The sequence below is a fragment of the Lepidochelys kempii genome, chromosome 9 (genome assembly GCF_965140285.1).
Source record: "Lepidochelys kempii isolate rLepKem1 chromosome 9, rLepKem1.hap1, whole genome shotgun sequence".
In the NCBI taxonomy this organism is placed as follows: Eukaryota; Metazoa; Chordata; order Testudines; family Cheloniidae; genus Lepidochelys; species Lepidochelys kempii.
Window position 1 is genome coordinate 56,161,212 of NC_136388.1, and position 27,567 is coordinate 56,188,778.

A 27,567-nucleotide genomic window follows, 5' to 3' on the forward strand; every position below is an offset into this window, starting at 1 on the left:
AATCATGGAGCAGGTCCTCAAAGAATCAATCCTGAAGCACTTGCATGAGAGGAAAGTGATCAGGAACAGCCAGCATGGATTCACCAAGGGAAGGTCATGCCTCACTAATCTAATCGCCTTTTATGATGAGATTACTGGTTCTGTGGATGAAGGGAAAGCAGTGGATGTATTGTTTCTTGACTTTAGCAAAGCTTTTGACACGGTCTCCCATAGTATTCTTGTCAGCAAGTTAAGGAAGTATGGGCTGGATGAATGCACTATAAGGTGGGTAGAAAGCTGGCTAGATTGTCGGGCTCAACGGGTAGTGATCAATGGCTCCATGTCTAGTTGGCAGCCGGTATCAAGTGGAGTGACCCAAGGGTCGGTCCTGGGGCCGGTTTTGTTCAATATCTTCATAAATGATCTGGAGGATGGTGTGGATTGCACTCTCAGCAAATTTGCAGATGATACTAAACTGGGAGGAGTGGTAGATACGCTGGAGGGCAGGGATAGGATACAGAGGGACCTAGACAAATTGGAGGATTGGGCCAAAAGAAATCTGATGAGGTTCAATAAGGATAAGTGCAGGGTCCTGCACTTAGGATGGAAGAATCCAATGCACTGCTACAGACTAGGGGCCGAATGGCTAGGCAGCAGTTCTGCGGAAAAGGACCTAGGGGTGACAGTGGACGAGAAGCTGGATATGAGTCAGTAGTGTGCCCTTGTTGCCAAGAAGGCCAATGGCATTTTGGGATGTATAAGTAGGGGCATAGCGAGCAGATCGAGGGACGTGATCGTTCCCCTCTATTCGATATTGGTGAGGCCTCATCTGGAGTACTGTGTCCAGTTTTGGGCCCCACACTACAAGAAGGATGTGGATAAATTGGAGAGAGTCCAGCGAAGGGCAACAAAAATGATTAGGGGTCTAGAACACATGACTTATGAGGAGAGGCTGAGGGAGCTGGGATTGTTTAGCCTGCAGAAGAGAAGAATGAGGGGGGATTTGATAGCTGCTTTCAACTACCTGAAAGGGGGTTCCAAAGAGGATGGCTCTAGACTGTTCTCAATGGTAGCAGATGACAGAACGAGGAGTAATGGTCTCAAGTTGCAGTGGGGGAGGTTTAGATTGGATATTAGGAAAAACTTTTTCACTAAGAGGGTGGTGAAACACTGGAATGCGTTACCTAGGGAGGTGGTAGAATCTCCTTCCTTAGAGGTTTTTAAGGTCAGGCTTGACAAAGCCCTGGCTGGGATGATTTAACTGGGAATTGGTCCTGCTTCGAGCAGGGGGTTGGACTACATGACCTTCAGGGGTCCCTTCCAACCCTGATATTCTATGATTCTAGAGTTTATTGAGGAGCCTGAAGAGGGGAAACTGAGACAGTTCCACGCCAGGTCACAAGGGGCATTCAGGAGGTAGCTGACCCTGTTATACTCCCTAAATAATAGGGATCTATCTGCAGGCTTTTCAGTCTGGATTAAGGCATAGGCCCGGTAGGTCCATGCCTGGGGCCCCAGCTCCTGTCATTACAGGATGAGATCGGAATTCTGCTTGCATTAAAAATCAACTATACTTCGAGCCCTTGTGGATGCAAAGAATACTTGAAAATATGTTCTGAGCATAACTGATGTCTGCAGACAGCCTGGAACAAGAGGTCCCAGAGGTGTGAACTGGCCCATTCATCTTAACTCGGACACCTGCTGCCATCCTAGGGAGGGGCAGAGCCATAACAAGGGGGGAGGCAGTGTGGGGGCCTCACATGGATTGTGGGTAGGACCTCAGATTGCCATCATCTGACACCAAGGCTTTCTAAGTGGTGCATGAGGAAATGGATGGGCACAGAGTCCAAGTGATCAGTGGACTGGCCACCTGTGGGCCATGAGGAGACATGTGACTTAGTCAAATGGACAGAAAGCATCTCAAGCAAACCTCTGTGTTGTGTACTGTACCTCTGCTCCTTCTCCACAGCTACAGAGGGCTGCTCTGTGACTCAGCTCACAGGGAAATCCTTTACTGCCTCTTTGTGTTTCATATAAATGCTGCTAACGACTCATTGCTATGGACACTGAGTCAGCTCCTCACCTGATGTAAATCAGCATCTCTCCATTGAAGCCAGATCCCCAGCAGGCATAAATCAGTATCTTTCCACTGAAATCAATGGAGTGATGTCTCTTTACACTAGCTGAGGATCAGGCCTGACCATTTCCTATTTGCCGAGTAGGATAGCTATGTGCTGTGCCTCAGACTTATCAGCTTGGCTGGATCTCTTGCCAGATACACCTGATTGTTAGGTAGCCACCTTGGCAATGAATAGCTCAGATGGAGTTTGCACTCTTTCAGTTATGTAGGAGGAAAACACTGGGCTTATTAATGCCTTAGAATGTCTCTCCACTGGCTGCTCCTCCCACAAGGCACCTGCTCCCAGCCTTCTCTGCCTTCCCTCCCCCACCTGCATGCATACCTGGCTGTACTGGGGAAGGTAAGGCTTGCACCACCAAAGGAGCTCTGCAGAGAGGAGGGGATCTTTGCCCTGGCTTTGTAGCCATGGCTGTGAAAGTTTCTCATTGGCGCAGCTATCTGTGAGTGATACTTTCCCACGAAGGTCAGAGGATGGAGCATTTCCAGAGGGCAGAGAAAATCTTGCTGACTGTGCTGGAGAAGGTCACTGCCATGGATTTCAGATTTATAGCGGATTATTCAAGAAACCTGGAAGCTTTTGAATTTGCCCTCTGTACCTCAGAGAATGCAGTAACTGTGGGGGTTCCCTTGTGGATTGCAGCTGATGCCCTCTGTGACCATGCACTCCTCAGGCTTTATGGAAATATGTTTATGAATGTATATATGGTATAACTGGAATATGTTTTATGCTACATATCTCTGTGAAGGTTATAGAATCATAGAATATCAGAGTTGGAAGGGACCTCAGGAGGTCATCTAGTCCAACCCCCTGTTCAAAGCACGACCAATCCCCAACTAAATCATTCCAGCCAGGGCTTTGTCAAGCCTGACCTTAAAAACTTCTAAGGAAGGAGATTCCAACACCTCCCTAGGTAACGCATTCCAGTGTTTCACCACCCTCCTAGTGAAAAAATGTTTCCTAATATCCAACTTAAACTTCCCCCACTGCAACTTGAGACCATTACTCCTCGTTCTGTCATCTGCTACCACTGAGAGCAGTCTAGATCCTTTGGAACCCCCTTTCAGGTAGTTGAAAGCAGCTATCAAATCCCCCCTCATTCTTCTCTTCCACAAGACTAAACAATCCCAGTTCCCTCAGCCTCTCCTCGTAAGTCATGTGTTCCAGTCCCCTAATCATTTTTGTTGCCCTCCGCTGGATGTTTTCCAATGTTTCCACATCCTTCTTGTAGTGTGGGGCCCAAAACTGGACACAGTACTCCAGATGAGGCCTCACCAGTGCCGAATAGAGGGGAACGATCACGTCCCTCGATCTGTTGGCAATGTCCCAACTTATACATCCCAAAATGCTATTAGCCTTCTTGGCAACAAGGGCACACTCTTGACTCATATCCAGCTTCTCATCCAGTATAACGCCTAGGTCCGTTTCTGCAGAACTGCTGTCTAGCCATTCAGTCCCTAGTCTGTAGCAGTGCATGGGATTCTTCTGTCCTAAGTGCAGGACTCTGCACTTGTCCTTGTTGAACCTCATCAGATTTCTTTTGGCCCAATCCTCTAATTTGTCTAGGGCCCTCTGTATCCTATCCCTACCCTCCAGTGTATCTAGCACTCCTCCCAGTTTAGTGTCATCTGCAAACTTGCTGAGGGTGCAATCCACACCATCCTCCAGATCTTTAAGAAAGATATTGAACAAAACCGGTCCGAGGACCGACCTTTGGGGCACTCCACTGGATACCGGCTGCCAACTAGACATGCAGCCATTGATCACTACCCGTTGAGCCCGACAATCTAGCCAGCTTTCTATACACCTTATCATCCATTCATCCATCCCATACTTCTTTAACTTACTGTCAAGAATACTGTGGGAGACCGTGTCAAAAGCTTTGCTAAAGTCAAGGAACAACATGTCCACTGCTTTCCCCTCATCCACAGAGCCAGTTATCTCATCACAGAAGGCAATTAGATTAGTCAGGCATGACTTGCCCTTGGTGAATCCATGCTGACTGTTCCTGATCACTTTCCTCTCCTCTAAATACTTCAGAATTGATTCCTTGAGGATCTGCTCCATGATTTTTCCAGGGACTGAGGTGAGGCTGACTGGCCTGTAGTTCCCAGGATACTCCTTCTTCCCTTGTTAAAGATGGGCACTACGTTAGCCTTTTTCCAGTCGTCCGGGACCTCCCCCGATCGCGACAAGTTTTCAAAGATAATGGCCAATGGCTCTGCAATCACAACTGCCAACTTCTTTAGCACCTTCAGATGCAGTGCATCTGACTCCATGGACTTGTGCTCATCCAGCTTTTCTAAATAGTCCCGAACCACTTCTTCCTTCACAGAGGGCTGGCCACCTCCTCCCCATGCTGTGCTGCCCAGTGCAGCAGTCTGGGAGCTGACCTTGTTCGTGAAGACAGAGGCAAAAAAAGCATTGAGTACATTAGCTTTTTCCACATCCTCTGTCACTAGGTTGCCTCCCTCATTCAGTAAGGGGCCCACACTTTCCTTGAATTTCTTCTTGTTGCTAACATACCTGAAGAAACCCTTCTTGTTACTCTTAACATCTCTTGCTAGCTGCACCTCCAGGTGTGATTTGGCCTTCCTGATTTCACTCCTGCATGCCTGAGCAATATTTATATACGCTTCCCTGGTCATTTGTCCAATCTTCCAGTTCTTGTCAGCTTCTTTTTTGTGTTTAAGATCAAGAAGGATTTCACTGTTAAGCCAAGCTGGTCACTTGCCATATTTACTATTCTTTCTACACATCGGGATGGTTTGTCCCTGTAACCTCAATAAGGATTCTTTAAAATACAGCCAGCTCTCCTGGACTCCTTTCCCCATCATGTTATTCTCCCAGGGGATCCTGCCCATCAGTTCCCTGAGCTTGTCAAAGTCTGCTTTTCTGAAGTCCAGGATCGGTATTCTGCTGCTCTCCTTTCTTCCCTGTGTCAGGATCCTGAACTCCACCATCTCATGGTCACTGCCTCCCAGGTTCCCATCCACTTTTGCTTCCCCTACTAATTCTTCCTGGTTTGTGAGCAGCAGGTCAAGAAGAGCTCTGCCCCTAGTTGGTTCCTCCAGCACTTGCACCAGGAAATTGTCCTCTACACTTTCCAAAAACTTCCTGGATTGTCTGTGTACCACTGTATTGCTCTGCCAGCAGATATCAGGGCGATTGAAGTCTCCCATGAGAACCAGGGCCTGTGATCTAGTAACTTCCGTTAGTTGCCGGAAGAAAGCTACCTCATCCCCCTGATCCGATGTTCTATAGCAGACTCCCACCATGACATCACCTTTGTTGCACACACTTCTAAACTTAATCCAGAGACACTCAGGTTTTTCTGCAGTTTCATAGCAGAGCTCTGAACAGTCATATTGCTCTCTTACATCCAGTGCTACTCCCCCACCTTTTCTGCCCTGCCTGTCCTTCCTGAACAGTTTATATCCACCCATCACAGTACTCCAGTCATGTTATCCCACCAAGTCTCTGTGATTCCAATCACATCATAATTCCTTGACTGTGCCAGGACTTCCAGTTCTCCCTGCTTGTTTCCCAGGCTTCTTGCATTTGTGTATAGGCACTTGAGATAACTTGCTGTTTGTCCTGCTTTCTTAGTATGAGGCAGGAGCCCTCCCTTTTCGTGTTCTCCTGCCTGTGCTTCCTCCCGGTATCCTGCTTTCCCACTTACCTCAGGGCTTTGGTCTCCTTCCCCTGGTGAACCTAGTTTAAAGCCCTCCTCACGAGGTTAGCCAGCCTGATTGGGAAGATGCTCTTCCCTCTCTTCGTTAGGTGGAGCCTGTCTCTGCCTAGCACTCCTCCTTCTTGGAACACCGTTCCATGATCAAAGAATCCAGTTATGATCTACTGAATCTATTCATCCTATTTGTATGCATGTGTCATTGTTGTATTCAAAGTTATGAATATTAGCTGTATACTTGTTTGATTTTAAATAGCATTAGTAAGGCATTTGGTCAGCTTCTTTAGAAAGGAATTTGCAAGTTAAGTGCCCAATCAAGAAGCACTTAATGCACAATGGATCATGGAAGGCTCCAATCCACATAAGAGGTCTACATGAAGATGTTCAAGGTAGCATGTGGACAATGGCTGCTGCCTGTAAAAACTGAATCATGCATGGACATGTGACTTGCCCAAGTGACTCCAGAACTCCATCCTGGAGCTGGACTTTACATAGAAGAGAGGAGGGGGTCTGCACTCACAAGAGAATGGCTATTTAAACCTCTGGCAGACCCCTCCATTTTGTCTTCAGCTAGCTAAAGAGGGAGCCTCTCCACCCCCAAGGATACCTGAAAGAAACTGGAACAAAGGACAGTAACTACAGCGGGTGTGAGTGGTTGCTGGACCCAGACTAGAAGGAGACTAGTCTGTAAAAGGAAGCTTACTGGAATTCCTCTGAGGGTGAGGTATTTATCTATATTCAGTTGTCTTACTGTATTAGACATAGACTTGCATGTTCTATTTTATTTTGCTTGGTAATCAACTTTGTTCTGTCTACTATTACTTGGAACCACTTAAATCCTACTTTCTGTATTTAATAAAATCACTTTTTACTTATCAGTTAACCCAGAGTATGTATTAATACCTGGGAGGGCAAACAGCTGTGCATATCTCTCTCTCAGTGTTATAGACGGTGAACAATTTATGAGTTTACCCTGTATAAGCTTTATACAGGGTAAAACGGATTTATTTGGGGTTTGGACCCCATTGGGAGTTGGGCATCTGAGTGTTAAAGACAGGAACACTTCTTAAGCTGCTTTCAATTAAGCCTACAGCTGTTAGGGGACGTGGTTCAGACCTGGGTCTGGGTTTGCAGCAGGCTAGCAGGTCTGGCTCAAACTGGACAGGGCACTGAAGTCCCAAGCTGGGATGGCAGGGGCAGCAGGGGTAGAAGTAGTCTTGGCACATCAGTTGGCAGCCCCAAGGTGGTTTCTGTGTCACACTCTCCTGCTGCAGGAGTGCTCTAGTAAACAGGGCCAGTCAGAGACAGTTACCAATGGGCACCATCAGATGTCAGGCTGCTGTGACCTAGGAGTGCCCAAAGAAGGAGCTGGCTGGGAAAATTGGACCAGAGAGGATGTGTTCAGTGTGGTGGACAGCGCTGAGTGCAGGGGGCACATACTGCCAGGCAAGGTCCTTAGGCTCCTGAAAGAGCTAATTTTCATTGCCATTGTCCACTGCAGGCACCAGTTCCTCATTAAGCCAGGTCTGTATGCCAACTACATCTGTGGGGGTGTGGGCCAGTGGAGCAGAGTGACCACAGGGGTTCTGTGGTTTGACTAGAGGCCTGCTATCTCTTTGCTCCTGGCCCAGAACGGGGGAAGGGGACAGAGATGCAGATGGCAAGAGACAAAAAGGGAAACAAGGAGAGGCACAGACAGAGGCTGAGAGGTGCGGGGAATGGGAAGAGGAGAAGGAGAGAGGAAGAAGATGGAACAAGTTGGAAAAGACACATCAGGTTATTCAGACCATATGATATGTGATATGACAAGAAAGGTCTTTAATAGGTTTCAGATCGATAACGGGTCAATAAACTATATAGAAGTGATGGTTGTTACCCCAAAATGAACATAAACTGAAAGGCTGGATTCCGAACTCCCATCGATGCCAGGAAAGAGAAAAGCTATTCAGTCAGAACTGGAATCTACCAGTAAAGCACAGAGCAATGACAGAGAAACTCAGTTCCCCTCTCATCCCAAGATACACTGCTTGGTCCACTGAGGACAGAGTGGCCCATTGATGGAGACATAAAAAAGAGGTTGCCAACTTTAGATCCCAGTGTCTGTTCAAACTCTGACTTAGTTAGTTACATACTCTGCAGAGTGGGGAAAATAAACAACAAAACAAAACCCCTAGGTTTCATCTAGAGAGGTTAATTTCTTCGTGTTGTGTAATGCTGTTGGCACAGGATATCTTCAGTGTTTCACTCTAGAGGTGGTTGCATTTCAGTGGTGGGTGAGAAAGCCCCATGGAGTGGCTATAGTCTAGAGTGCTTTGGGATTTTTCAGGTCGAAAGGGCTCGATATGCCATTTGATTACAATTCAGTACCACACTGAAATAAAGTTCCTTGACACCAGTAAAGTCAATGGGAGTTTTCCACTGACTTGAAAGGGGCCGGGGTTTCCCCACTGTAACTAAGGATACCCTAATAAAAGGTTACCCAGTGCATCTCAATGACTACAAAGCTTTGTTATGAACCAGCTATATATTCTACTTCCCTGTTCTTGTCTAGCTTCACTTGACTGTTGCCTTCAGTCTCCAGACGTTTTTATGTCACGCTTCTCCTGCTTCTCAATGACCAGATGACTGTTAAACTGTGGACATTGTCCTGGTCTCAGGTCTTGCTCTCTAGATTAAAAACATCACTGCTAGTGGTATGATAAAGAAGTGACCATATTGAAGTTAATCATAGGCTAGTGAGGCAGTGCTAACCTCTCTGCTCTGTGAAACAGAACTGTGAGTGGGACCAGTTCAAAGAGGGCTTACTACAAGCTCAGCTAAGCAGGACACTTGTTCCAGGTAGGGAGAAGACACTGGGGGGTCATCGCTTGATACAAGATCCAGAAGGAACTACGTAGGGTCTGGAAAGAGGTAAAGAGTCTGCAGAGAGGGAGCCCAGGCAGGGGCTGGGGAAAGGGGCAGGCTGAGGCAGGAAGTGGTCCAGGAAGGCAGTTAAAACATAGCTATTTACCACAAGCACCCAGGACTGGACCCTAGAGAAGAGGAAGGGCCAGGGTTCCCCTACCAGCCGCTGAGGAAGGGGCTGTGGAAACTGACCTGATACAAGGGGTAAGGACTGTTGGAAGCTCTGGGGAAAAGGGGTGTAAGGAGAACTGGGCCCAGAGTTGGGGCTAGGGTTGCCACCTGTCCAGGTTTTCCCAGGATTGCCCCTTTGTTGAGGTAGCAGACACGGATGAAATGGTTCAGATGTCCCAGTTAGTTGTACCTCAGAGGTGGCAAGCCTGGCTGGGGCTGAGGACCTGGCATAATGTCACTGGACAGTTGTTCATGGAACTCTGTTACCCTTGAAGGGATTGAATGTGACATAGTCAGAGGGCCAAGTCATATGATGAGGCAGACTGCTCCAAGGCCAAAGATGCTGTCGGTAGGGGTGTTAGAGGAGGAGGGACTGCTATCCCATGCCCAGCCACAAGCGGGTGCCAGCCAGTGAGTCACTCTTCTACGCACAACTGTTTGTCTGTCCGACCATCTGACTCACCAAACACCCACTTGTCTGTCTAGCTAAGCATCCTTCTCCATGTTTCCATCAACACATATTTCTGTCAGGTGCCACCTCATGCCAAGCTCACCTCAATCCCTGGAAAGTCATGGAGCAGGTCCTCAAGGAATCAATTTTAAAGCACTTATAGGAGAGGAAAGTGATCAGGAACAGTCAGCATGGATTCACCAAGGGCAAGTCATGCCTGACTAATCTAATTGCCTTCTATGATGAGATAACTGGCTCTGTGGATGAGGGGAAAGCAGTGGATGTGTTATTCCTTGACTTTAGCAAAGCTTTTGACACGGTCTCCCACAGTATTCTTGACAGTAAGTTAAAGAAGTATGGGCTGGATGAATGGACTATAAGGTGGGTAGAAAGCTGGCTAGATTGTCGGGCTCAACGGGTAGTGATCAATGGCTCCATGTCTAGTTGGCAGCCAGTATCAAGCGGAGTGCCCCAAGGGTCGGCCCTGGGGCCGGTTTTGTTCAATATCTTCCTTAATGATCTGGAGGATGGCGTGGATTGCATCCTCAGCAAGTTTGCAGATGACACTAAACTGGGAGGAGTGGTAGATATGCTGGAAGGTTGGGATAGGATACAGAGGGCCCTAGACAAATTAGAGGATTGGGCCAAAAGAGATCTGATGAGGTTCAACAAGGATACGTGCAGAGTCCTGACAGACTAGGGACTGAATGGCTAGGCAGCAGTTCTGCAGAAAAGGACCTAGGGGTTACAGTGGACAAGAAGCTGGATATGAGTCAACAGTGTGCCCTTGTTGCCAAGAAGGCCAATCCAATTTGGGCTGTATAAGTATGGGCATTGCCATCAGATCAAGGGACGTGATAATTCCCCTCTATTCGGCATTGGTGAGGCCTCATCCGGAATACTGTGTCCAGTATTGGGCCCTACACTACAATGAGGATGTGGAAAAATTGGAAAGAGTCCAGCGGAGGGCAACAAAAATGATTAGGGGACTGGAACACATGACTTATGAGGAGAGGCTGTGGGAACTGGGATTATTTAGTCTGCAGAAGAGAAGAATGAGGGGGGATTTGATAGCTGCTTTCAACTACCTGAAAGGGGGTTCCAAAGAGGATGGATCTAGGCTGTTCTCAGTGGTACCAGATGACAGAACAAGGAGTAATGGTCTCAAGTTGGAGTGAGAGAGGTTTAGGTTGGATATTAGGAAAACGTTTTTCACTAGGAGGGTGGTGAAACACTGGAATGGGTTACCTAGTGAGGTGGTGATTCTATGAAGATCCCCTTGCCTCACTTGAACACTGACATATACCGAGTTGGAATCAGTCTGGCTCACCTGACTGTTAGTATGGTTAAAACAGGAGCTAGAATGCTAAGAATGTGTTTAATCTTTAGAGTTATGGAATGCTGGTGAGCTGCTATGTGCATTAATCTTACTTATCACACCTGTATCCCATAGTGTAAGGTTATATTTGAGCGGTTGTATTGTGAGCCGCTGTGACTGTGTAAATCACCATACAGGAGAGCGACATTAATTAGTGCGAAGGGTTGATCCCAACAGAAGGTGTTACGCCCTTTCCAAAAGGACGATCTATCAATACCAGATAGACTATTGTGGGATGTTGCAACTGGAATTTCCGTATGTGCCACCAACAAGAGGACAAAAGACTTTTCTTGTTATTGTGCATCCTCCCTGTGAAGATGACTCTTCGCATCCGCTGAGCTTTGCAACTGAAAGCATGTGGGAAGAAGAGAATAAAACCCCTATCAAGAAGGGACTGATTATTTCTATGTTGCTTGTGAGGAGCAAGATATTTTTAAGAATAAGCAAGAGATCCCAAGCTGCTTAGCCTGGATTAGCCCTAAAGGACGTATAGAGCTTGTTGGTTATAGAAGCTTCTATTACCTTTTGAAATTGAAGATTGTAACTCATTTGTGTGTCTATTGTTTATCCGCTTTAACCTTTTAAATAACTTTCTTGTTTCCTTTTCATATTTAATAAGTCTTTATGTAGTTTATTATAGGCTAGAGGGGGATAGAATGAACTCACATGCATCCGAGCAGAGATGCCAGGTTCTTCATTTCAAAACTTTTTCTTAATTTCATCCATTGATCTCGCTCCAGCAGCAGCCATTGCCATGGTCTGTTGCCCTTGCCCATAGGTGCTGAAACAAGGTGAATTCTCATTCTCTCCCAGACTGTCTTGCCTGGTATGCAGTGGAGACTGGATGATGCACTACTGCTAAACATCCATCCAGGAAAAGCAGTTCTATTTTAAAGAACAGGGCAAGAGCTACCAGTCTCAGGGTCCTGCTCGGCTGAACTGGAACTTGTCTCCAAGGCAGACAAGGCTTAAAGAGGAAAGGGTGGGGGAGGGAAGAGAGGATCAGGAGATTTCTGACTGTTGTTTTCTAAAAGCAACTTCTGCCCTTGACCAGGTGACCTCAGCGCTGAAAGCCTAAAGGAAGAAGGTCTGCAGCTGTCCCTGCTGCTGTCCAGTGGCTGGAAAATGATCAGGTTCAACATTATCCCTGTGGTGCAGAGAAAGCAGAGTGCTCTGAAACTCCACAACAGATGCAGAGAAGGAAGTTTTGCAGAAGGCAGCCTGCAAAAAGTAACACGGGGCTGACTTCGTCCCCAGCAGCTACTATCACTGGAGGTAAACACCAAGCTATACTCCTGCCATCCGAACCCCTTCCTGAAACCTTACCGGGAGAGAGACAGAGGGTTTGTCTGCCATACAGACTACCAGTGGGGATGCAGTCTTAAGCAATGGAGTATAGTTCTGTAGAATTTAAAAGAGCTAGTGAAAAATGGAGGGAACTTCTTGATTCTGTAAATTTTGATGATTTTGTTTGCTGTTTTCCATCCAAATTTGAAGTTTCAATGAAAATTTTCATCAACATTTGAAAATGTTATCTTCAAAATTTGAAAAATTTCAATCAACTCTAAATAAAGTTCAGCCTTTCACTAGGAAGAAAAGTCCTAATAAAATGAGGACCCTGCAATGGAGTTCAGGGCCAGTGTAATACATGGTGAACCACAAGATCTACTGCTGAGTTCAACTGCCATACCATGCTGGCCGCTCCTGGGTTCTTCTATGGTGTTGTCATGATCACTACTATCTTCACCCTGGAGCACAGGGCAGATTCTGTTGCCTCAGCTGGGAGCTCTGTTACTGTCCCAGCTCTGTTGCTCCCAGCTGGGAATGCTGTTACTGAGCTATCAGTGATGGTCTCTCTTTGGGCTACTCATCCTGCTCTGTCTCCCCTGCTGCCAACCACAGGAACCCACCTCTTAGACTGGGATATTGGAGATCCACCACCAGCCCAGTCTTAGCCCCAGTGCCCTTTTGGGAGGTGAGGTCTCTGACTCCACAGAGGGGTAGGCAAGAAGTTTGGAGTCACAAAGCCACCAGACTGCCTCCCCCTGAGAGGGTGGTGTGACATTGCACTCCATTTGTTTTATGCAAATATGCTTATAAATGTGAATATGATGTAACTGGAATATGCTTTATGCAAAAGGTCTCTTGTAAGGTATCATTACAAAACTTATAATCTACTGAGTGTGTTCATCCTATTTGTTTGCATGTATTATTTCTATGTCTGGAGTTAGAAGAATAAGATATAAACTTGTATTACTAATGTAAACATGTTAAGTGGAAGCCATTAAGGGTTCTTCAAAATCAATGAACTGTAAATGGCTCTGTTTACTTGCAAACTTTCCTGTGTTAGTGTGGGCCAGCCCAGGAAGAATGGAGGCTGGGGTCTCACAGGATATGTGACCATGTCACATGATGCTGGAATCCATCTTAAATCTGGTACTTTTCCATTTAGAAGGAGGGGTGGGATCCCAGAGAGGCTAGTGGCGTTCATCATCTGGACCCATGGAAAAGAAGCCCTTGAGGAATTCCACCATGATTTCAACTATTTCCATCCCACCATCAACCTCAGCCTGGACCAGTCCACACAAGAGATCCACTTCCTGGACACTACAGTGCTAATAAGCAATGGTCACATAAACACCACCCTATACCAGAAACCTACTGACCGCTATGCCTACCTATATGCCTCCAGCTTTCATCCAGACCACACCACGTGTTCCATTGTCTACAGCCAAGCTCTACGATACAACCGCATTTGCTCCAACCCCTCAGACAGAGACAAACACCTACAAGATCTCTATCAAGCATTCTTACAGCTACAATACCCACCTGCTGAAGTGAAGAAACAGATTGACAGAGTCAGAAGAGTACCCAGAAGTCACCTACCACAGGACAGGCCCAACAAAGAAAATAACAGAATGCCACTAGCCATCACCTTCAGCCCCCAACTAAAACCTCTCCAACGCATCATCAAGGATCTACAGCCTATCCTGAAGAACGACCCATCACTCTCACAGATCTTGGGAGACAGGCCAGTCCTTGCTTACAGACAGCCCCCCAACCTGAAGCAAATACTCACCAGCAACCACACACCACACAACAGAACCACTAACCCAGGAACCTATCCTTGCAACAAAGCCCGTTGCCAACTGTGTCCACATATCTATTCAGGGGACACCATCATAGGGCCTAATCACATCAACCACAATATCAGAGGCTCGTTTACTGCACATCTACCAATGTGATATATGACATTATGTGCCAGCAATGCCCCTCTGCCATGTACATTGGTCAAACTGGACAGTCTCTACATAAAAGGATAAATGGACACAAATCAGACATCAAGAATTATAACATTCAAAAACCAGTCGGAGAACACTTCAATCTCTCTGGTCACTCGATTACAGGCCTAAAAGTGGCAATACTTCAACAAAAAAACTTCAAAAACAGACTCCAACGAGAGACTGCTGAATTGGAATTAATTTGCAAACTGGATACGATTAACTTCGGCTTGAATAGAGTCCAGGAGTGGATGGGTCATTACACGAAGTAAAACTATTTCCTCATGTTTATCCCCCACCCCCACCCCCCACTGTTCCTCAGACATTCTTGTCAACTGCTGGAAATGGCCCACCTTGATTATCACTGCAAAAGGTTCCCCTCTTCCTCCCACCGCTCTCCTGCTGGTAATAGCTCACCTTAAGTGATCACTCTGGTTATAGTGTGTATGGTAACACCCATTGTTTCATGTTCTCTTTGTATATAAATCTCCCCACTGTATTTTCCACTGAATGCATCCGATGAAGTGAGCTGTAGCTCATGAAAACTTATGCTCAAATAAATTGGTTAGTCTCTAAGGTGCCACAAGTACTCCTTTTCTTTTTTGCGAATACAGACTAACATGGCTGCTACTCTGAAACCTACCTGTAATCAGTTTCTTAATGTATTAGGCTTAGACTTGTATGTTTTGTTTTATTTTGCTTTGTGACTTACTTTGTTCTGTCTGTTATTACTTGAAACCACTTAAATCCCACTTTTCATACTTAATAAAATCACTTTTGTTTATTAGTAAATGCAGAGTAAGTGATTAATAGCTGGGGGAGCAAACAGCTGTGCATATCTCTCTATCCGTGTTATAGAGGGCGGACAATTTATGAGTTTACCCTATATAAGCTTTATACAGAGTAAAACAGATTTATTTGGGGTTTGGATCCCATTGGGAGCTGGGTGTCTGGGTGCTGGAGGCAGGAAACCTGCTGAGCATTTTTTAGTTAAAGTCTGCAGCTTTGTGGGCATGGACTAGACCTGGGTCTGTGCTGCAGCAAGCTATTGTGTCTGTCTCAACAAGGCAGTGTTCTGGAGTCCCAAGCTGACAGGGAAAACGGGCTCAGGAGTTACTTCACCTCACCAGGTGACAGTCCCAAGGGGATCTCTGTGACCGAACCCATCACAGTGGGATCATCCTCTGGCTAGAGTTTTGTCATGGCCAGAATTTAATTTGAGCTGGGGCTTGCCAGGGCTCAGCCCCAGCACCTCTTTTCATGCCAGGGTGCAGCCTTGGCAGCTCTTCTGTCAGTGTCCTTTAGTAAGGCATGCAATTCTACACTTGCCTGTAAGGCGTGACCTTGCAAGTACAGTGTATGAGAGGTCACACTGTGTGGAGGATGCCGTTTTGTTTTGCTTGAGCTCCGGCACCTCTTTACAAATGAAGCACTGGGCAAGGCTGGGCCTCCCAGGTCTGGATGGGCTCTGCAGTGTGAGGAGAAACACAAAGAGACATGCTTTAAACGGCAACTGGAGACCTCCCTGAACCAGGAAGAACTCATGTTTATTAAGCTTCCTGCTGCAACCATCCTGGTCCTCTCTGGTAAACTGTGGAGGACCAGGAACTCTATAACCACTCCACATCTCCCTTTATGATACATGATTAAAATTTAACCTATAAACCAATGTGTAAAAAGAAAAGGAGTACTTGTGGCACCTTAGAGACTAACAAATTTATCTGAGCATAAGCTTTCGTGAGCTACAGCTCACTTCATTGGATGAAGTGCATCCGATGAAGTGAGCTGTAGCTCACAAAAGCTTATGCTCAAATAAATTAAAAAAAAAATTGTTAGTCTCTAAGGTACCACAAGTACTCCTTTTCTTTTAGCGGATACAGACTAACATGGCTGCTCCTCTGAAACCAATGTGTGTACTCACACCACAATCCAAAATAAACTTAAATTCCTTAATACTATTTACACAGCTATGTCCCTTTATCCATTCCATTTAAGTAGTCCTGAACATTATTCTATAGATCACATCTTTGAGGGATTCTCATCAGCCTTACAAACCTTGTTTTCACTTTGGCTGAGTTCTCATGTAGTGTTCCCTGTGGAAACGGCTCAGTTCCTGACAGAGTACCTGCAGATTCTAGAGCCTCTCTTTGTCGTGCTGGGGAATACTGAGAATGAACCCAATTGCTCTGGAGAAGTCCTTTTGGAGTCTCTGCTTGGGAGGATCTGGGAGTTCCTGCTGAGTTTTGAACAGTTCCAAAAGCGAGGAGCTTTTATCTACAATTTTTTCCCTGGGCTCAGTTCAGGCAGTGCTTTAGTTCTGTACTGAACATTGAAGTTTTATTGCTGCTGAATTTTTGTTGCAGCATTCAGTTTTCAAATTCCTTCAGGTCAAGCCACTTTGGTTTAAGTCTACATTGAACTTGTTCTGGCAGCAATTCCAGCATCAGCCGGCTGACTTCAGCAAATTAGAGATGAACAACTAAAGCCTGAAACTTGCCAGAAATTGACTCACCTCTACTAAAGAAGACATCTTCCAACAGGCCTACTACCATATTAGCAGGACCAAAGTGATGTTCACAGAGCTGATGGCCTGCTTCTGAAAGGACGGCACTTTTTTATGCTGGCAGTATTTCAGAAAGATGCCCTCCAAAATCTATTTTAGGGACACCAAGATATAACCAAGTGCAGGGATGAGCACAAGAATTTACATAGTGACCTGATCTGAGGAGGAACCTTAATAGAGGGTACCATGATGCTATAGACTTCCTTGGCCTCCACTGCTCCCTGGCATCAGAGCTCCGGTACGAAACTGCAGAAAAACCTGAGTGTCTCTGGATTAAGTTTAGAAGTGTGTGCAACAAGAGTGATGTAGTGGTGGGAGTCTGCTATAGACCACCGGACCAGGGGGATGAGGTGGATGAGGCTTTCTTCCGGCAGCTCACGGAAGCTACTAGATCGCATGCCCTGATTCTCATGGGTGACTTTAATTTTCCTGATATCTGCTGGGAGAGCAATACAGCGGTGCATAGACAATCCAGGAAGTTTTTGGAAAGCATAGGGGACAATTTCCTGGCGCAAGTGCTAGAGGAGCCAACTGGGGGGGCGCTTTTCTTGACCTGCTGCTCACAAACCGGGTAGAATTAGTGGGGGAAGCAAAAGTGGATGGGAATCTGGGAGGCAGTGACCATGAGTTGGTTGAGTTCAGGATCCTGACGCAGGGAAGAAAGGTAAGCAGCAGGATACGGACCCTGGACTTCAGGAAAGCAGACTTCGACTCCCTCAGGGAACGGATGGCCAGGATCCCCTGGGGGACTAACTTGAAGGGGAAAGGAGTCCAGGAGAGCTGGCTGTATTTCAAGGAATCCCTGTTGAGGTTACAGGGACAAACCATCCCGATGAGTCGAAAGAATAGTAAATATGGCAGGCGACCAGCTTGGCTTAATGGTGAAATCCTAGCGGATCTTAAACATAAAAAAGAAGCTTACAAGAAGTGGAAGGTTGGACATATGACCAGGGAAGAGTATAAAAATATTGCTCGGGCATGTAGGAATGTTATCAGGAGGGCCAAATCGCACCTGGAGCTGCAGCTAGCCAGAGATGTCAAGAGTAACAAGAAGGGTTTCTTCAGGTATGTTGGCAACAAGAAGAAAGCCAAAGAATGTGTGGGCCCCTTACTGAATGAGGGAGGCAACCTAGTGACAGAGGATGTGGAAAAAGCTAATGTACTCAATGCTTTTTTTGCCTCTGTTTTCACTAACAAGGTCAGCTCCCAGACTGCTGCGCTGGGCATCACAAAATGCGGAAGAGATGGCCAGCCCTCTGTGGAGATAGAGGTGGTTAGGGACTATTTAGAAAAGCTGGACGTGCACAAGTCCATGGGGCCGGATGAGTTGCATCCGAGAGTGCTGAAGGAATTGGCGGCTGTGATTGCAGAGCCACTGGCCATTATCTTTGAAAACTCGTGGCGAACCGGGGAAATCCCGGATGACTGGAAAAAGGCTAATGTAGTGCCAATCTTTAAAAAAGGGAAGAAGGAAGATCCTGGGAACTACAGGCCAGTCAGCCTCACCTCAGTCCCTGGAAAAATCATGGAGCAGGTCCTCAAAGAATCAATCCTGAAGCACTTGCATGAGAGGAAAGTGATCAGGAACAGCCAGCATGGATTCACCAAGGGAAGGTCATGCCTCACTAATCTAATCGCCTTTTATGATGAGATTACTGGTTCTGTGGATGAAGGGAAAGCAGTGGATGTATTGTTTCTTGACTTTAGCAAAGCTTTTGACACGGTCTCCCATAGTATTCTTGTCAGCAAGTTAAGGAAGTATGGGCTGGATGAATGCACTATAAGGTGGGTAGAAAGCTGGCTAGATTGTCGGGCTCCATGGGTAGTGATCAATGGCTCCATGTCTAGTTGGCAGCCGGTATCAAGTGGAGTGCCCCAAGGGTCGGTCCTGGGGCCGGTTTTATTCAATATCTTCATAAATGATCTGGAGGATGGTGTGGATTGCACTCTCAGCAAATTTGTGGATGATACTAAACTGGGAGGAGTGGTAGATACGCTGGAGGGGAGGGATAGGATACAGAAGGACCTAGACCAATTGGAAGATTGGGCCAAAAGGAATCTGATGAGGTTCAATAAGGATAAGTGCAGGGTCCTGCACTTAGGACGGAAGAACCCAATGCACAGCTACAGACTAGGGACCGAATGGCTAGGCAGCAGTTCTGCGGAAAAGGACCTAGGGGTGACAGTGGACGAGAAGCTGGATATGAGTCAGCAGTGTGCCCTTGTTGCCAAGAAGGCCAATGGCATTTTGGGATGTATAAGTAGGGGCATAGCGAGCAGATCGAGGGACGTGATCGTTCCCCTCTATTCGACATTGGTGAGGCCTCATCTGGAGTACTGTGTCCAGTTTTGGGCCCCACACTTCAAGAAGGATGTGGATAAATTGGAAAGAGTCCAGCGAAGGGCAACAAAAATGATTAGGGGACTGGAACACATGAGTTATGAGGAGAGGCTGAGGGAGCTGGGATTGTTTAGCCTGCAGAAGAGAAGAATGAGGGGGGATTTGATAGCTGCTTTCAACTACCTGAAAGGGGGTTCCAAAGAGGATGCCTCTAGACTGTTCTCAATGGTAGCAGATGACAGAACGAGGAGTAATGGTCTCAAGTTGCAGTGGGGGAGGTTTAGACTGGATATTAGGAAAAACTTTTTCACTAAGAGGGTGGTGAAACACTGGAATGCGTTACCTAGGGGGGTGGTAGAATCTCCTTCCTTAGAGGTTTTTAAGGTCAGGCTTGACAAAGCCCTGGCTGGGATGATTTAACTGGGAATTGGTCCTGCTTTGAGCAGGGGGTTGGACTAGATGACCTTCAGGGGTCCCTTCCAACCCTGATATTCTATGATTCTATGATCTTCCCCTTGCTTGGGAGGATCCAGGAGAAAGGGCAAACCTGCTCATATTAATGTTGATTCAATCCATACCAGCTCTAGAAAAGCCCTGGAAAGACAATGAGCAGTTCAGCTGCAGCCTATACAGTTCTCTCACCAGGTACTCCACCAATTTCCCTGTCATAAAACTGCTCCATATTGCAGGCACACTGAAGGGCCACCATCTGGACAGCCTTCGCCTACTGGACCAGGTCAACAGTGAGGTCTGGAAAGAAGAGGGCAGGAAATGAGGGCTCACATTTAATCACTTAAAGATATGTTTTCCTGAGAGACCAGCTTGGGACACTGTACTTGTGACTGTGAATAGCCCGTATTCTGGTGTATGGCACCGTATTCTGATCTGAGTCACTTTGACCCTATGAGAATTGTGCACCTTACACATCTTTACTGAAAGAAACATTCAATTAACCTTGGCATACGAACCCAACAAGATGGGAATAATATAGCTAGGTGTGTATTTGTACCATTGTCTTATGCTGAACAGAATGCCAGGCCTGGTCAGGTGTATCAGAATAGTCACGCTCTTGTTCCCATGAGCCAGAGAAGGTACATAAGCCTTAATACTACTAAAGCTAATAGTGATTCTTGTTCCGCTCATGTGACAGGAGCGTGTGTTTCCAGCCCTGAAGATCTTGTGTTCTATTCCCTGTGCTCCATGTGTGATGGCTAGGGCTGCACATTTGTCATGGGTGGGAAACTCTCACAAAGAGTGTGATTTTTGTGTTTGTCTGTGACTTTTCTCCATGTCTATGACTCACCCCACAACAGCGGTTCCTGCAGCCGCTCCAGGTGTTGCAACCTGGTGCATCTGGTTGCAGCGCTGCTCAGCTTTTGCCCACCTGACCCTCCATAATGATTGCACGGAGGGGAGGGGGAACCTGAGCAGCACTGTGACCCCACACACCAGGTCACAACACCTGGAACGTGGAACCATGCCCAGCCACATGGAACACAGGAACTGCAGGAGCTGCCACTGCTGGGGGAGTGCAGGGCAGGCTCAGTGCTGGGGGAGTGCAGGGCAGGCTTACTCTCCAGCCTCCATCCCCCCAGGGACTCTCCTCCATAGCGGGCCAGGATTAGGGTTGCAGTACCAGGGGGAGAGGGTGCTTCAGTGGTGGTCAGGGCCCCATTGGTGGGGCAGTGAGGAGAGTTTTCTTTTTAAAAAAATCAGGGAGCAGGCACTGGAAGTGTAGCAACCCATGCCTTTTACTACAGTTACTGTGACTGCTCTGGGATTTTTGATAAAAAATAATGTGACAAATGTTCCGCTCTAGTGATGCTTGATACATGGGGAATGGAACCAGGGGCCTCCAGAGTTAAGAGCATGAGATGAGCTAAACAGCCAAGACTCTATAGATGGGGGTTACATATATTTTGGGCTCAGCCCCTGCCCGAGGGGCATGCTACTGACTCTCGCTGGCGCTCCCCTGCCCGAGGGGCGCGCTACTGAGTCTCGCTGGCGCTCCCCTGCCCAAGGGGGGCATTATTGACTCTCGCCGGCGCTCCCCTGCCTGAGGGGCACGCTACCGAGTTTTCCCGATGGCCCGAGTCAACACCACTCTCCGGCCCTGGACGCTTAACCCGACCACCAGGCTCCAGCCCACTCTGCAGCCCCACTGGTGCCCCCACATGGCCGGCGCGCCCAGAGGTAGGACTTGTTTCCGATGTGGTGAGTATGGGCATCTGCAACGGGGCTGTCCAGCAATGGACTGCAACTTTGGCCTGGTATGCGCCGGGGAGCGACGGGCCCGTCTGCCCTCCGTGGCCAAACTGACAGCTCCCATGAAAGTCGCCGGGGTCCCCGTGGTGGGTCTAGTCAATTCGGGCTGTGGGCAGACCCTTGTCCGCCAGGCACTCTTCTCGGACCCCCAGCAGACCATCGGGGAAGTATGGATTCAGTGCATCCACGGAGATGTAAAATCGTACCCCACGGTGCGGGTCCCCATTACGGTGCATGGAGTAACGCAGTTAATGAATGTGGCAGTGGCGTCATCCCTCGCCTATCCAGTGATCCTGGGCCGGGACTGGCCAGACTTCGTCGAGGTGCTCCAATCCCTACCCACCAAAGAGGCGTTCGAGGGAGCCCCACCTGAGAAGAGGACAGGATCTGACTTGAGCTCCGACCCTGGAGCGGAACCAGGACCCACCCCTGGGCAGGAGGCCCTGGAAATGGTGGGTCCCCCTCCTGACCTGGTGGACTTTAGCCGAGATCAAAGGGAGGATCCTACGCTCTGGTTTGCCTACGAGCAGCTGGCCCGGGTGGATGGTGAGGTCGTGGAGGCGCAGCGCACCACCCAGTGGCCCAGGTTTGAACTCAACCACTAGCAGCTCTACCACCTTGACCGAGACCCCCAGACCCAAGAGGTCCGGACCCAACTCGTGGTCCCCCGCATCCATCGTCGGGCTGTCCTGAAGCTTGCACATGACATCCTGGCTGCCAGCCATTTAGGGCAGGAAAAAACTGTGGCCAGGGTCCTGGCCAGGTTCTTCTGGCCCGGCGTCCACCGTGAGGTGAAGGAGTACTGTGCATCGTGCCCGGACTGCCAACATGCAACCCCAGCCGGGGTACGGAATGCCCCCCTGGTTCCGTTACCAGTCGTAGGTGTGCCATTTGAGCGGGTAGCAATGGACCTGGTCAGGCCTTTCCCAAAAAGCAAGGCGGGCCATCAATACATCCTCGTCCTGATGGACTACGCCACCCGCTTCCCGCAGGCCATCCCCTTAAGAAGTATCACCGCCCGCACTATCGCTGTGGAGCTCGTGAAGATCTTCGCAAGGGTGGGCCTCCCATGGGAGATACTCACTGATCAAGGGACCAACTTCACATCTAAGCTGTTCCGCCAGGTATGTGCCCTATTGGGGATTAAGAAATTGCAGACCTCGGTCTACCATCCCCAGACTGACGGATTGGTCGAGCGGTTCAACTGGACCCTGAAGGGGATGTTGCGGCGTTTCCCCACCCAGGATCTCTGCCAGTGGGACCAGCGGCTCCCTCCTTTACTACTGGCGATTCGAGAAGTCCCACAGGCGTCCAAGAAGTTCTCCCCGTTCGAGCTCCTCTATGGGCGGCGACCCCGCGGGGTGTTGGACCTCTTGAGGGAGACTTGGGAACACAACCCATCCGCAACACAGGGTCTCTTGCAATATGTCTTACAACTGCAGGGGTGGCTGGTGCGGGCGGGCGAGTTCGCGAGTGAGAACTTAAACACCGCCCAAAGAGCCCAGGAGCAACACTACAATCGGGGCGCCCAGGCTCGATCATTCGGGCCAGGGGACCGAGTACTCCTCCTGCTTCCCTCGGAGGAATCAAAGCTTTTTGCCCGCTGGCAGGGTCCGTATGAGGTCCTCCGCCAGGTAGGGCCGGTAACTTATGAAATTCAGCAACCTGGTCGCTGTAAGGAAAAGCAGATTTATCATGTGAACTCTTAAAACCTTTGCAGGACTGGGAAGGGCTCATAGTGGCCCCATATCCCCCCGAACCGGAACTGGGGCCCCAACCACCCGAGGAGTTGGATAATGGTGAACCCCAGCTAGCAGAGACACTCACCGTTGAGCAGCAAGACCAGGCACTCTGCTTAGTGAGGGCGTTCCCCAAGACGTTCACCACGAAACCTGGGCAGACTACGCTCACCTACCATGTGATCCAGATGGAACCCGGGGTGGTGGTCCCAGAGACAACCTGGCCATTGCCGAGGCGAATGCGGAAGGCCGTAGAGGAGGAAGTCCAGGCGATGTTGGAGCTGGGTGTTATTGAGCCCTCCCAGAGCGAGTGGCGGAGCCCCGTTGTCCTTGTACCGAAGCCCGATGGGAGCCGGCGGTTTTGCATTGACTTCCGGAGGGTCAACACCATCTCAAAATTTGACGCCTATCCGATGCCCCACATCGACGAGCTCCTCGACCGGCTCAGGGAGGCCTGTTATATCACCACTTTAGATCTCACCAAAGGGTACTGGCAGATCCCCTTGGATCCCAGGTCCAAGGAGAAGACCGTGTTTGCCACCCCTTCAGGGTTATACCATTTCACCCGGATGCCTTTCGGCCTACATGGGGCCCCGGCAACCTTCCAGCGTTTGATGGACCGGGTATTGCAACCACACACGAAATACGCGGCGGCCTACCTGGACGATGTGGTCATCTATGGCAATAACTGGGAGGAGCATCTTAACCAAGTAGCGGCAGTCCTCCGGGACCTCCGCACCGCCGGGCTGACGGCCAACCCGAAAAAATGCCGAATCGGGTGGGAGTAAACCACTTACCTGGGGTACACCTTGGGCCGGGGACAGGTCCGCCCCCTCGTCAGGAAGGTCCAAGCACTCCAGGAATGTCTGGTGCCGACCACGAAGAGGCAAGTACGTCAATTTTTGGGCTTAGCTGGTTATTACCGGCGGTTTGTACCCCACTTCGCAAGCATTACGGCCCCGCTAATGGATCTCTTGACCAAGGACAGTCCCCGCCGGGTGCATTGGTCCAACGAGTATGAGACGGCCTTTCGAACCATCAAAGAACGGCTGTGTAGCGATCCAATACTCTTCAGCCCCGACTTTCATCGTGACTTTATTGTACAGAGAGATGCCTCAGGCGTTGGGCTTGGAGGCGGTCCTCTCGCAGGAGGTGGACGGGGAGGAACACCCGATTGTTTACCTCAGTCGGAAGCTGTTCCCCAGAGAATGGAACTACTCCGTTGTGGAGAAAGAGGCCCTAGCCGTTAAGTGGGCAGTCGATGCTCTCCGCTACTACCTCCTCGGGGCCCCCTTTATACTGGTTACGGACCACGCACCCCTGAAATGGCTCAGTAAGATGAAGGACAATAATGCCAGGCTGATGCGATGGTATCTCGCTCTGCAGCCCTATGTCTTCACGATCCACCATCGGGCGGGACGAGACAATGCCAATGCAGATTTCCTATCCCGCCTCGGAGAAGGTGAGGACGCCAGCTCCGAAGATCGGGAGCTGGATTTGAGGGGTGGGGTATGTAGGGAGCCAGGGTGGCTCCCCTCCGAACCCGAGGGTAAAGAGCCACCCTCTGAGCCTGAGTGGGCGGGGCCAGGCCAAGCTTCCGCCAATCCCCGGAAGGGGAGGGGTGGGACAGGAAGTACAAAGGGCGGGGCCCTCTGCCCAGTGAGGAGAGCACCAGGGAGGGAGACAGACACAGGCTGCGGGCTGCTCCCTCGCGATCCTGCTGCTGACCCAGACGAAGCCCTGGGCAAGGAGGAGCCTGACCGGGGGGAAGGCCTGTGGCAACCAGGGCTGCTGGCCGCTGAATACCCAGAGGACCTGGAGGGGCCTGACTGCAGCCCGGGCCAGCGTGAGTCCAATACCGAGAGGGAGCGGGGGTGGCCCGCAGCGGAATACCCGAAGGAACCGGAGCTGCCCGCAGCGGATTACCCAGAGGAGATGGAGGGACCGGAGCAACCCGCCTGAGAGAGACCGGGTAGGAAGTAGCCCAGGGGCCCAACTACACCATGGGGTGGGTGTGTTTGGTCAGCGGGTGCAGATTGCCCCACTGACCCAGCAGCGGGACCTTCGCCTCCCACCACTGTCAGGGCCCTGGGCTGGAACGCAGTGGAGTTGGGTGGGCCTGCCTTCCCCCACCCCGGCGCTCCCCTGCCTGAGGGGCGTGCTACTGACTCTCGCCGGCGCTCCCCTGCCTGAGGGGCGCGCTACTGACTCCGGCTGGCACACCTTCCCGCTAATTCCCCAACACCCGGGAGGTGGGGCCGAGGCCTGCCACGGAGACCATTGCTCTCCATCGCCCCTAGGGGCTCGGAGGACCGACCGACGCCTGTCACACCACTGAATTTGTTTTTCACAACCTGAGCATGCACCAGCTGCTAACATTGCAGCCTGATGTTGAGGATGTTGTGCTAGTGGCAGTACCATCTTTAATAATTTGGAGATGCTCCATCTCATGGGACCTCAGCTAAGGTATTACGAGGCACCACGCTCTTGGATATGCTCCCTTTCATGGTTGAGACATGTTCTGTTCTCCAGAACCATAGATGGTGTTGAGGAATTTGTCCTTCAGATTTTAACCCAGTTAATACAACACTCCACAGCAGTTTGGAGTGCCCACTTTGGGCAGTGCTAACCTTTATGACTTGCGTATACTTCATGTTTTAGCATGGTATTAGAAGGTACTAGCCATTGTGACCAGTGCTCCATTTCTCAGTATCCCGGCGTGGCAGTAGGCCTGTGCTATGCTAATTACAGACACAAGTGTGTTAGTAGAAGAGTAACATGCCAGTGATGGCTGGTATGGAATTGTGCCCTGGCCTTGCTGATAGTTTCAATGTGATGATGCCTCCATGTAAATTGCCACAGAAATGCAGATTATTTTCAAGTTGCTGAATAATTTGAATCAAGCTTTCATTAGACAAAAATTAAGACACTTATTAATATGAAGAAAATCTTCAGAATATGAACCGAGTGTCCCTGATGTGCTGATGTCTGCTGGAGTCCGCACCTCTGGGAGACAGAACAGCCCCCGTCAAGTCAATGGGATGCAAATTAAAGTCTGTCCACTTTTAAATGTCCACATTAAGCATTTAGATACCACAATTACAAACATAAATAATGGGTAGAGGTTTCAACATTACTGAGGGATTTGGATGCCCAATTCCCATTAATGTTAGTGGTGCCTAAATTCCTTTGGCAGCTTTGAACATCCCAGCCATAGCTGTATAACCCATGATAGTTTACATGTTCTGTATTCTCCCTCTCTGAGTAAATCCTTTTGGTTTCCTCTAGATGGTGCTGCTGTGGGCCACTGATGTTCCCTTCCCCTGAGGACTGGGAGGACCTGGAAGGATCAGTCTATAGGCTCCTGGTGATCCTGCTTTGTTGCTTAGCAACCAAAAATCTCCCCCACTTCCTATATCCAGAAGAAAATCTTTTCCAAGGAGAGGATCTAGACCTGAGTGCTTTGTACCACAGAGTCGAGGGGTTTGCCAGCTCACCAGAGCACTTCCTCAAGTGCCATTTCACCCAAGCAAGGCAGAACAATCACCCGTGGCTAGACAATGGTATCAAGACCTCGCTGCAGCTCCCAGATGAGGACGGAGCCTACTAGGACCCAGCCTACTTTGATGTGCTGCTTAGTAAGGTAATTCAGAATCATGGGCCAGGATCCCATCAGAGTGCTGGAACAGTTGGAGGCCCAGATTCTCAGGTGTCTGTAGTGTAAACTGAACCCAGCAGAGGAGGGAAGGCTGACAGGAAGAGAAGAAACTGGGCTGAGGGAACTGGGATTGTTTAGTTTGCAGAAGAGAAGAATGAGGGGGGATTTGATAGCATCCTTCAACTACCTGAAAGGGGGTTTCAAAGAGGATGGATCTAGACTGTTCTCGGTGATAGCAGATGACAGAACAAGGAGTAATGGTCTCAAGTTGCAGTGGGGGAGGTTTGGGTTGGATATTGGGAAAAACTTTTTCACTAGAAGGATGGTGAAGCACTGGAATGCATCACCTAGGGAGGTGGTGGAATCTCCTTCCTTAGAAGTTTTTAAGGTCAGGCTTGACAAAGCCCTGGCTGGGATGATTTAATTGGGGATTGGTTCTGCTTTGAGCAGGGGGTTGGACTAGATGACCTCCTGAGGTCCCTTCCAATCCTGATATTCTATGATTCTATGAAAGCTGGTTACAGTTCCCTGATTCTCTGCCCTGGGTGCAAGATAGAGTGGGTTAGGAGATGCTCTAATCTGTGTTAGCTGACTGTGATCCTCAGAGAAACTTCCACCAGCTGGGCATTGCTGAAGCTCCTTGCCATACCCACACTGTCATGTGGCTAGAGGTAGGATTCCTCAGAAATATCCAAATAGGTCAGCATGGTGCTAGAGTGCTAGAGCCACACGCAGCTCTCTGGGGCTGAGAAATGCCTCTGATCGGCAGCATTTTCTGATCAGAGTGGGCCTCCCATCTAACTCCTCCTCTTTCCCTTTTGTTCAGTTCCAGGTTTATCACATCCAGGACAAAGAACAGATCTCTGCTCTGTCGAACATCTTGTCAAAGGCCGAGAAGGTGGTTAATGACCAGAGCTGAGCCAGCTCACCTCACATGGTCACGCCCTGAACCTATAGACTGAATGGGTTCCCCGCACATTTGCCTTTACTGCCTTGATCACAGCAGCT

General features: G+C 49.0%; 1 protein-coding gene across 1 annotated transcript; it reads left to right on the forward strand.

Annotated features, from left to right (window-relative positions):
- Positions 1 to 2,590: 2,590 nt before the first annotated feature.
- On the forward strand, positions 2,591 to 27,478 carry MAB21L4 (mab-21 like 4). The gene is given in 8 exon segments (XM_073358696.1): positions 2,591 to 2,779; positions 7,083 to 7,332; positions 11,767 to 11,942; positions 15,468 to 15,579; positions 19,479 to 19,700; positions 24,145 to 24,162; positions 26,210 to 26,544; positions 27,386 to 27,478. Coding segments are annotated over 8 exon segments (1,395 nt in total).
- Positions 27,479 to 27,567: the final 89 nt, after the last annotated feature.